Source organism: Bos taurus, chromosome 17 (genome assembly GCF_002263795.3).
Source record: "Bos taurus isolate L1 Dominette 01449 registration number 42190680 breed Hereford chromosome 17, ARS-UCD2.0, whole genome shotgun sequence".
Taxonomy (NCBI): Eukaryota; Metazoa; Chordata; class Mammalia; order Artiodactyla; family Bovidae; genus Bos; species Bos taurus.
In genome coordinates, this window is record NC_037344.1 from 35,483,027 (window position 1) to 35,495,103 (window position 12,077).

General features: G+C 35.8%; 1 protein-coding gene across 7 annotated transcripts in view; it reads right to left on the bottom strand.

Moving 5' to 3' along the window:
• The window catches only part of BLTP1 (bridge-like lipid transfer protein family member 1), a 202,692-nt gene that overhangs the window by 161,813 nt on the left and 28,802 nt on the right, over positions 1–12,077 (bottom strand). For all 7 annotated transcript variants that reach the window (XM_024977600.2, XM_024977605.2, XM_024977604.2 and 4 more), the window contains exons 7-10: positions 8,233–8,419; positions 3,225–3,306; positions 2,250–2,443; positions 216–295 (exon numbers count right to left, since the gene is read on the bottom strand). In XM_024977600.2, the coding sequence (XP_024833368.1) occupies positions 216–295; positions 2,250–2,443; positions 3,225–3,306; positions 8,233–8,419 (543 nt within the window). The remainder of the gene's footprint in view (positions 1–215; positions 296–2,249; positions 2,444–3,224; positions 3,307–8,232; positions 8,420–12,077) is intronic.

Genomic DNA, 12,077 nt, shown 5'->3' on the forward strand with positions numbered 1-12,077 from the left:
TATACTGTTCTTTTTTGATATGAAATACTGAAGTATTAATATTCAGCTTTGGACAAATGACACAGATATTTTTTAGGTAGGCATTCTTACATGCACATTTACCATTACTGATGCTTATTTATATCCTAAGTAAAGATACTTAAATAATAGTACATACCAGCATTTCATAGGAGAAACAGAACTATAGCTATAAAACATATTTTAAAAAATAATACCTGGCTCATCCATGTAATAGTAGATGTCAACATCATTTGACTGCATCACCACAAAACCTTCTCCCATTAATCTTGGTGGTCTACACAAAGGAAGGAAGAAGGCAAACTAAGTACATCTCCAGAATATAAAATGTTTGGTATTTTAATTAACGATGGTAATAGGTAAAAGCAAAAAAGAAAAAAGAAAACTAAAAAGCAATCAAGTGTAGCATCTTGAAAAGGGAAAACATCTTTCACATTTACAATAAATTGTTCCATAACTGCTTTCTATATTAGACTATTTAAAAAGTAGGCACTGAAAAATTTTTGATCAGCAAATTGGTTTAAGAAAGAAAAAAATGTTTGGCATTTTGTTTTGAATAAGAGAAATCAATTTAAAACAAAATCTAATTAAATACAATGAAAAACAATGTTCACTGGAATAGAATAATCATATTCTACATTTTCAATGATAAGTTTAAAATTAGACTTCGAATTCAACCAACTTATAATAATACTATAAAACTGATTGAGAAATATCACCTTATATACTGTAAAACAAAGTATAACCTTTCAGAAACATTAAATAAAAAAATATTTTGTCATTTTCACAACTTTATATTACGTATTTCCAAGAATATTTAGTTGATCAACTTGAAATAAATCGAAATAAATTTAAAGCACACATCTTGAACTCATTCTGGAATGAGTGTTTCTGTGCCATCAAACAATTTCCCACTTTACTTGCTTTAATTTAACAACCTTTATCTTGGTCATATACCACTATATCTTCCTTCCATATCAAAATTAACATCTAAATCATTAGATAATATAGCACATACAAATTCAACAGTCTTCTTCTAAATGTATACTAAATCATAAAGTTTAGCATTCAATTTCATCATACTACCTCCATACTTACTTTTGAAGAGTGAACTCTTCTTACAGAAACAGTGGGATACCTTTTCATTTTACTCTCTAGTAATTTTCACAAAACCCAGGATTTATTTTTTCAGTATTACAACTTGTACCCATAAATATAGAACAGTGTGCATAGCATACATTTCAAGATACTTAGCAAATTCAGTGATCTGAAGAGTGAAACCAGGTAGATCCACAGCCTCCCTGGTACACAAGCAGAGAAAATGACTGTGTCACTCTAGCCAAGCCCTAGAAAATCTAATCGCAAGCTATTCAAAAGCTGCAACTAAAAAGGAATAATCATGCTTCTCATAACCTCAAACTTTATATTGCCTACACACAAAGCTAAAAATTGAGACAGCAGAAACTCATCATATGAGTACTTACATTATACAAATTTAACCACAGAGATTCCTTCACAAAAAACAACAGAGATTGAGAATAATAAAAATTACAAGAGCCCTAATATAGCTCATGAGCATATGGACTGGAGTCAGATGGGATTTATGTGTCTGCTGTTAACTGAGGGTTGCAGTCCTCTAGAAAGGAAGCATCCCACCACAATGAGATGACTCTAGTGTGCATCATTACAACATGTCCCCTAAATGCAAGCAGCTACTTCACTGAAGAAAAGGAAATCTGGAAAGCTAGGTGGAAAAATGACTGGGACTTAAATGTCAAGCAAGCCCCAAAACTGTCTTAACTTCATCAGTTTTCCGAGATTAATTCTGATTTTGTTTTCAACTTTTCATTAACTCAAACGGTATCCCACTATAATGAATTTGTTAAATTTGCTATTTATCCATCCCTTCTGAAAGTAAAAACCTACCTGTAAAGTGTATTTTCTAACATACAAACATCGAGGCTTAACGGCCCAAAATAAATTTCCCAAATACTCTAAGCAGAAAAGGATAGAAAAATTATAAGTTCATAGAAAAATATTTAAAATAGGGGTAGACCAATGGATAAACTCCATTTATCTTATAAAGCAGGAATACTATCAACTGATTTAATAGAAAGGTATAACTAATTATTGCCAAACTTACAGCAAAGAAATTAAAAGGATACTAAAGATTCTAAATGATAGCTACATTACACATAAAGAAGTATCTGTTATTTTTATGACTTTCTTACTCATCATTTTGAAGACCAACATATCTTGGACTAGGAACAAGCATGACTCGAACATTTTCAAGCTTTCCTTTCACAATATGCATGAACTGGTCAAGATGACTGGAAGGTGGTTTTGTAGTATAAGTTAAGAAAGCATCATCAAAGTTGATGCACAGAGTTTGAGGTTGGTAATGATTTCCAAAGGCCAAACGTCCCTAAAAAAAAAAAAAAAAACAGATAAAGAGATATGGCATACTATCTAGGATATTTTTTTTCCCTTAGCTGACCTAATAACAAGCATTTTCAAACAACTATTAATGATTCCATTTTAGCAGTAATACTATTTAAGTTGCTCCATTTTGGCTTCCCAGATGGTCCAGTGCTAAAGAACCCACCTGCCAATGCAGGAGAAGCAGGTTCAACTCCTGGATCGGGAAAATTCCCTGAAGGAGAAAATGGCAACCCACTCCAGTATTCTGGAGAAACACTGGAAAAATCCAATGGACAGAGGAGGACTGGCAGGCTATAGTTCCATGGGGTTGCAAAGAGTCAGACATGACTGACCACACATGCACACCAATCAATTTAGACCAGTGTTTAAAGAAATTCAAGCACCTGTGAATAAATAAACAGCCTTTAAGGTGTACACATTTATGCTAAAATGGTCTTGGTACTGAAATAGTTCTTTCACTAAACAAAAAATGTAGCCCAGAAACTAATTACTTCTTTTTCTAAGTGAAAACTGTATCCACAAAATTAAAAGGTTCTGCTGCTGCTGCTGCTAAGTCACTTCAGTCGTGTCCGACTCTGTGCGACCCCATAGACAGCAGCCCACCAGGCTCCCCCGTCCCGGGGATTCTCCAGGCAAGAACGCTGGAGTGGGTTGCCATTTCCTTCTCTGATGCATGAAAGTGAAAAGTGAAAGGGAAGTCGCTCAGTCATGTCCGACTCTTAGCTATTACCCATCAAATATTAACTATAGCAGAATTTACTTACTGTGCTAACATTGACCTTTATGACAGGAATAAGTGATCTCCATGAAGATGTGGGGTCTTGAGATTCTGTTTTTACTTTAACTCTGAAATGAAAAAACAAAAATTGACATATATGAGAAAATGAGAATAAGTACCTAAGAATACTGTTGACTTCCTCACAATACACATCATTAATATTAGCTGTACCTTTACAAATATAGCTAAAGACTATTGAATAACAAAAGGACTATCTAATGGAAAACTAATATCCCTAAAATGTCTCATAAAATGTACTCTTACCACATATCAATTTTTACATAAGAAGTTGTAACAGAAAAGAATATTTTTAGAATGACAAACTTCAATGACAAAAGTCTAAATTTTAATTTGCTGTCATTATATCTACCATTATGTCCATGACACAAAAATGTAACATTTTACAAAAGAGCAAAAATTATAATTAAAACAAAAATGATCAAGGTACATGTCATTTAGATGTTTTAAGTGCTTCAAGTACTTCTAACAGTTCAGCTGATCCTTTTCCTTCCCTACTCCCACCACTTGGTGACAAAATAATTTTCTTTTAATAAAATGAAAAAGGATAGACCAAGAGTAAAAAAAAAAAAAAAAGGAAATTCAGTTCAGTTCAGTTCAGTCAGTCGTGTCCAACTCTTTGTGACCCCATGGACCACAGCACGCCAGGCCTCCCTGTCCATCACCAACTCCTGGAGTTTACTCAAACTCATGTCCACTGAGTCAGTGATGCCATCCAACCATCTCATCCTCTGTCATCCCCTTCTCCTCCTGCCTTCAATCTTTCCTAGAATCCAGGGTCTTTTCAAATGAGTCAGCTCTTCGCATCAGGTGACCAAAGTATTGGAGTTTCAGCTTCAACATCAGTCCCTCCAATGTACACTCAGGACTGATCTCCTTTAGGATGGACTAGTTGGATCTCCTTGCAGTCCAAGGGACTCTCAAGAGTCTTCTCCAACACCACAGTTCAAAAGCATCAATTCTTCGGTGCTCAGCTTTCTTTATAGTCCAACTCTCACGTCTATACATGACTACTGGAAAAACCATAGCCTTGACTAGACGGACCTTTGTTGGCAAAGTAATGTCTCTGCTTTCGAATATGCTGTCTAGGTTGGTCATAACTTTCCTTCCAAAGAAACTGTCCATACACAAAGTACACAAAATTCAAGAAATGAAAAATTCTCAGCAATTCACTAAAGATTTCATATGAAAACTTGAGGCATGTCTCTTCAATAATTCGGTAACTCCTAAATCACACTTCTAGAGCTGTATTTGTAAGGTGGCCCTCAGTGCTTAAAACTAAATTCAAAACTAACCTCACAACCAGCCCCTAACCTCTTTCTCCAAGGTTCCTTTCGTGCATGCCAAGTCGCTTCAGTCATGTCCAACTCTCTGCAACCCTATGGACTGTAGTCGTCCAGGCTCCTCTCCAGGCAAGAATACTGGAGTGTGTTGCCATGCCCTCTCCTCCAGGTGAACTTCCCTGACCTAGGGATCCAACCCAGGTCAATGTGCATTGCAGGCAGATTGTTTACCACTCATGCCACCTGGGAAGCCAACTAAGCATGTTGTTCTTCAGTCGCTCAGTCGTGTCCAGCTGTTTGTGAGCCCATGGATCGCAGAATGTCAGGCTTCCCTGTCCTTCACTATCTGCCAGAGTTTGCTCAAACTCATATCCATTGAGTCGGTGATGCCATCCATCTCATCCTCTGTTGTCCCTTCTTCTCCTAAACATGACCACTGTTTAAATTAGAAATTTGGATTCATTGTTGACTCACTCTTCTTATTCATTCTCCACATTTCCTCCATCACTCTCTTAAGTATCCATTTGCCTAAGTGTATCTGGAATCCATCCACTTTTCTCCCTTCCTCTTTTTGACAAGCCAGTTGATGATCATCTCTACCCTGAACTGTTACAACATCTTTTATCTTGTCTCCCTGCCTCCAGTCTTATTTCCCTCCAATCATAACACAGCACTGCTGACCTCAGGTAAGGCCAGGTCATTTTTAACATTTTGAATTGATGCTTTTGAACTGTGGTGTTGGAGAAGACTCTTGCGAGTCCCTTGGACTGCAAGGAGATCCAACCAGTCCATTCTGAAGGAGATCAGCCCTGGGATTTCTTTGGAAGGAATGATGCTAAAGCTGATCCAGTACTTTGGCCACCTTGCAAAGAGTTGACTCATTGGAAAAGACTCTGATGCTGGGAGGGATTGGGGGCAGGAGGAAAAGGGGACGACAGAGGATGAGATGGTTGGATGGCATCACTGACTGGATGGACGTGAGCCTGAGTGAACTCCGGGAGTTGGTGATGGACAGGAGGCCTGGCGTGCTGCATTTCATGGGGTCACAAAGAGTCGGACACGACTGAGCAACTGAACTGAACATCATTTCTAACAGTGAATTCTGCTAACCATTTTAGTTTAATTTATCCTCACCTCAAGTAATCCACTCCAGCCTCAGTAACAACTTGTGTATGGCATATGACGTTTCTTCTCCATGACCCTGCATCTCCTTCTCTGCTTAAGTCATTTACCCTTAAGGCTTCAAACTCCTGATCTTCCTGTATGTGCCCAGAGAATTCTGTTTTGTCCCTGTTATATTTCTTGCACTAAAATTGTCTATTAAGTGTTCGAACTCCCATAGTAGGCTGTAAATTCCCTCAAGAAGTTGTCATATTCTCACTATCTTCAGTACCTAAGCTCAATGCCTGGGACATAATATGCATTACATATTTAACTGAGAAATAAAATCCTCATCATCTACTTTAAAAAAAAAAAAAAAGGTGACTTCCCTGGTGTTCCAGTAGTTAAGGGTCTCGCCTTGCAATGTAGAGGATACTGGTTCGAGCCCTCACCCAGGATGATCTCATATGCCTCAGACCAACTAAACCTGTGCACCACAACTACTGAGCCCAAGCTCTAGAGCCCATGCACCACAAATACTGACGTCTGCATGCTGTGGAACCTATGCTCTGCAACAAGAGAAGCCACTGAAATGAGAAGACCAGGCACTGCAACTAGAAAAAGCTCGCACGCAGCAATGAAGACCCAACACAGCCATACATAAATTAATCTAAAAAAAAAAAAAAACTATTTTGTGTACAAGGCTGCTTCAACATTCAAAAATCAACAGCTTAAAAGCGAAAAATCAAAGGATTATACCAAGAGACACAAAAAAATTTGACAAAATCCAATACTTACTCATGATTAAAACCTCGTGGTAAACTATGAATAGAGGGGGACTTCCTCAACTTGATAAAGAATATCTACCATAAAAACTACAGTTAACATCATACTTAATAGTGAGAAACTACAAGTTTTCCCACAAAGACTAGGTACAAAGCAAGGATGTTCCTTGTCATCACTTTTCTCCAAATTTGTACTAGAAGTGTTCTAGCTACTGCAATAAGACCAAAAAAAAAAAAAAAAAAAAAGGAAAGGAAAGAAAAGGTATAAAGACTTGGAAGGAAGAAATAAGACGAAATAAGAGTATTTCCTTGCAGCTGACATAATCATCCATGTAGAAAAATTGGAAAGAAGTGACCAAAAATACTCTTAGAACTAATAAATAACTATAGCAAGGTTGCAAGAGACAAGATTAGTAATATACAAGTATCAATCACTTTCCTATATACTAGTAATGAGCAAATGGATTTTGAAATTTAAAACATATTACTATACTTTAGCACCACAGAAAATTAAATACTTAGGTGTATATTTAACAATTTTTATATAAGATCTATGTGAGGAAAACTATAAAACTCTGATGAAAGATATCAAAGAGAACTAAATAATTAGACAGACATTCTATGTTCATTGATAGGAAGACACAACACTGCCAAGATGTCAATTCTTCCCAACTTGATTTATAGATTCAATGCAATCCCTACTAAAATCTCAACAAGGTATTCTGTGAATATTGGCAAATGGATTCTAAAGTTTATTTGAAGAAGCAAAAGATCAAGAATAGCCAAGAAAATAATGAAGGAGAAAAGCAACGTTGGAGGAATGACATCAGTTGATTTCAAGACTTAACCACAAAGCTACAGAAATCAACACACTGTGGTATTGTGTGAAAAAAAATGAACAGCTCAATGAAACAGAACACAGAACCTAGAAACCAATAAAATGAAACTGTATGATTGTATATGCACCTAACTATGTATATATATTTATAGACTTGAGAGTGATAGCTGCTCAGTCATTCATGACTCTTTGCAACCCCATGGGCTGTAGCCTGCCTGGCTCCTCTGTTCATGGAATTCTCCAGGCAAGATTACTGGAGTGGGTTGCCATTTCCTTCTCCAGGGGATGTTCCCGACCCAGGGATCCTGCATTGCAGAGAGTCTTTACCATCTGAGCCACCAGGGAAGCCTACTATTAAGAGACATTTCTAAGTATAAAAACAGGTCAACTTAAAAAGTATCAGCAGATATATGCTTGACTTTATCTTATAATCTATAGACAATACATTAGAATATGTAATGAATCCATATACCTTTTCCAAAGGAATACCCAAGATAGAAGTAGCAATAAAGTTATAAATGACAGTCATCAATCAGATGAAATAAATTAGATGAAGCTTTTCTCTCTCGAAGAGATGGGGGATGGGCAAGTGGTCAGGAAGAAAATACAATGTGCTTTTAACTTTGCATGAAAAATAATGTTTAGACTTATATGTGTGTATTTAAAAGAATAAAAAACAAATTGATAGCAGTAGTTATCAACATGAGAGAAGCAGAACTGGTAAGCAGAGCAGACTGGACGGCTTTAAGCTGAGATCTAATCTTTTTTACACAGTTCTATATATTTTACATAATCTAGTCTATATTATTCTATATAATTTTTAAAGAATCTTATAATTATAAGAATAAAAATTTTAGTTAATCTACAAAGAAAGATTAGGCTATGTTTAGGTGAACAGTGTTAATAATACTCTAATAAAAGCAGATGTTTAAATGTTGGAGATTAATAAAATTCAAGTGTGACATCAACCTTTCAATTTTGGACTGGGTTCTTGTTCTTCCATTTTCTCGTGTTTTATCATCTTCTTTCTTGGGTGGAATTATTGTTGGCTCCAAACCAAACAATTCTTGAAGATGTCCATAAAGATCCGAACGATTATAGACATGAAATTCAAAGTCATTGACTGTGATGTATAATCTAGTTTCTGCTTTTGGATCTAAAGATATCAATTACAAAAAAAAAAAAGTTTTTAGTCAACTTTTTAAGAACTTTAGTTAAAAGTTTTAAGTCAAATCCTTTTCCAAAGCTAAAGTAACTCAAATGATTTATTTTAAAATAGAATTCTACGATAAAAGGGAATTACATTTTTAAAGTAATAAAACATCGACAAAGAAAAAAAGCTGATATCACTATAGTATTTCAGCTTGGCATTCCAAAACAATCTGAATTTCTACATCCCAGTTGTATAACAACAAAAAGATTTTATGCCAAGAAGAGCACAATGCCATTTACAGAGTAAAACTTTACCCCAATATAGCCATAAGTATATACTAAAATATACATAGTAAAATGTTCAAGTTATAATGCATTAAAATATCACACTAGTATTTGAACTTGTGCATATAGAAACTATGACTTTATAAATAATAGTTTGTTTTTTAAAACTACACAATGCTAAAACAAAGATTTCATGAATTGTAGGTGCAAATATTAATAATAATCTCAAACAAAAGATGTAACTGTATTAAAAGAGTCAAGCAAGACAAAATAATAATAGTTTAGCCATTACACAAAGTCAAGGACCTTTAGTTCTTCCTCAAGGGCTACAGATAATATTCTGAGCCATGTCCTCTGAACTCTTCTGCAGATACTGAAATCCCTATAAGGGGGAAGAAGTTAATTGTATGCTGTCCACTAGTACATAAACCACAGACCAGCTGGAACCAGAAGGGTGATGACGCTGACTCCCCATTACCACACCACCAACCAATGAGAAGAATGCCTGTGAGCTGATCACGCCCTGCCCTTTGAACACTATAAGACTCTCTCCAAGGTGGGACACACAGTCTTGAGGGCATTAGCCCCTCTAGCCTGGCAAAGCAATGAAATTCTCTCTCTAGACTTCATCCAAAACTCTGACTCCGAGATTTAATCCAGCACCAGTGTACAGAGGCCAAATTTCAGCAACACACATACACAGGTTCTTTGCGGGGGGTGGGGGGGGCGGGGAGGGAGTTAGGAAAACCAACACTTGATTCTCCAGGAACTAGAAAAAGACAGTAAATAAACAGTAAAAAGGATGTAAGACTGAATTCCTGTAACACTGTTTACAAATGTTATGATCTAAGGCAGTACATTAACCACCCTTAGCCTCATTGCCTTATCCTCTCTATAAAATGAGAATACCTCTACCTACCTGTAAGATGGTTATACCATAAATACTAGTTTCCTTGCATTAGCAGGTCAAATTCTTACTAATCATACTGATTTATAACAAATTTTATTCTTTTTAAATAGTCTTTCACTTCATAGTGTGATATAATAAAAACAGCTCATCTCTATTGAACAGTTGCTATGTTCTAGGCACTTTACTCATAGAATTTCATTTAATCCTCACAACAAACCTTAGCAGTCAGAGCCCAAGATTATATAACTCAGAGGAAGACTAAAATCCAGGTCTCCAAATACTGGTTCTTAAACACAAAATAAAATTACTTATTAATTTTATCAATAAATACAATGGCTATTTCAAAAGAAAAATGTTATTAATCCCTGAAAACAAAAATGTGTCAAAAGGGTCCAGGTATTTCTTTGCATTTTACAAAAAACTGATCAATAGTCATACCTTAAATGCAGTATTTAATTGTTAAATTCTGGTAACACTAGATTTCTCACTGACATTTACCTCTCCTGGAAATATTAAAAGCAGTTTTTAGGTTTCATTCATTCTGATGACACTTGGAGTCAAACAGAAAATTTTAATTAATACATAATTTAAGAAAGGTATAATCAACTGGCTCTTTTAAATCTCTCTACATTAATAATGTTCTACACTTGAAAGCAGAATCTTCTTCTCATACTTCTTGTCATCTAACATTCATACAATGAGCTTCCCAAATTCATTTGTTAATAAAGTGTTCATTGTTATTCAGTCACTAAGTTGTGTCTGACTCCTTACGACCCCAAGGACTGTTGGACACCAGGCTCCTCTGTCCTCCACTATCTCCCAGAATTTGCTCGAACTCATGTCCATTGAGTCAGTGATGCTATCTAACCATCTCATCCTCTGTCGCCCCCTTCTCTTCCTGCCCTCAATGTTTCCCAGCATCAGGGTCTTTTCCAATGAGTGGGCTGTTCGCATCAGAGCTTCAGTTTTAGCATCAGTCTGATGAATAATCAGGGTTAATTTCCTTTAGGATTGACCAGTTTGATCCCCTTACTGTCCAAGGGACTCTCAAGAGTCTTTCCAGTACCATAGTGCAAAAGAATCAATTCTTCGGCACTGAAACGTCTCTACGGTCCAACTCTCACATCTGTATATGGTTACTGGAAAAATCATGGCTTTGACTGTATGGACCTTTCTTGGCAAAGTGATGTCTCTGCTTTTTAATACATTGTCTAGGTTTGTCATAGCTTTCCTTTCAAGGAGTAAGCATCGCCCAATAGATATAAGTACAGACGTAAAAAGCTCTTAACAAGCAGTTAATTTATGAAGGAAAAAAGTAAATAAATGTTGTAGAACAGTGTAAGTCTCCTGAACAAATAGCTAATTGAGACTTATTCTCCAAAGGGAAATCAGGAAAAAGGCACTATTTAATTATGCAATTGGGACACATGTTATTTGTAGTAAAAAATCTAAGTGCTACCAAGACTCAGAATCAAGTCTATTGACCTTTCAAAAATTGTTCAGGGATTTTTATTTCCTTCATGTATTTAACAAACAAGATTTAGATGCTACATATTTAACAGTACTAGATTATACTAGGCTAAAACTTCTAAGCAACAAAATAATAGGGACATACTTTACCATCACCTTTTCACTCCTTAATAATCTAAGAATTCCTCTGGATATGAAGGATGCATGTCTAGCTAGTCAGACTAGTATGAATTTAAATACTATATCACTGTATATTAAGAGATAACTGGTCCTGCTATTTGTTTCCCAAAAGAATCCCTTAAAATTAAGTATCCTCAAAATAAAGACTTTTGACTGAAATCCTCATTAAATAGTCTTTAGTCAACAACCCATCTATAACAGATCACTAGTTCATGACTTAGGAAATATTTTACAACAAATTCTATGGTAAACAAATTAGATGTATTATTTTTTTTCTCTTTTGTAAAGAGTTACACTGGACAAGTAACAACTTTAAAACTGCTCCTGGCTTAAATTATCTCAACCAAGCTCTATGGCATAGTAGTTTTGCACTGGACACTCTTTTCTCCTAATAGAGGAGTTCTAAAACTTCCTAATGAAAATCTTGACCCTACTCACAGAAGGGACCTGTCTCCTTAGATGGCTAGTGGCCATATATCTACTCAGACACATGCCCCAGTTAGGCTTTTAAATTTGCCACAAAGAAACATCAATTATCTCTATTTCCTCTTGATTAACTATCAACGCACGTGGATCTGCCCTTAATAAGCAAGAAATAATAACCAGACTGTAAGGTCATATTATTGAATATAGCCTACTATTTTAACCCATATTCTACAATATTGTACAACACTTTCTGGCCTATTCACTCCTCTATACACTATATTCTAAATGATGCCCGTTAATCATGCCAGACTAATCATGTACTTAGACCAAACTGATTATTCCTGCACTGCTGTTTGGCATTGTGTCTTTACCTTTGAAGGATGTGACTATG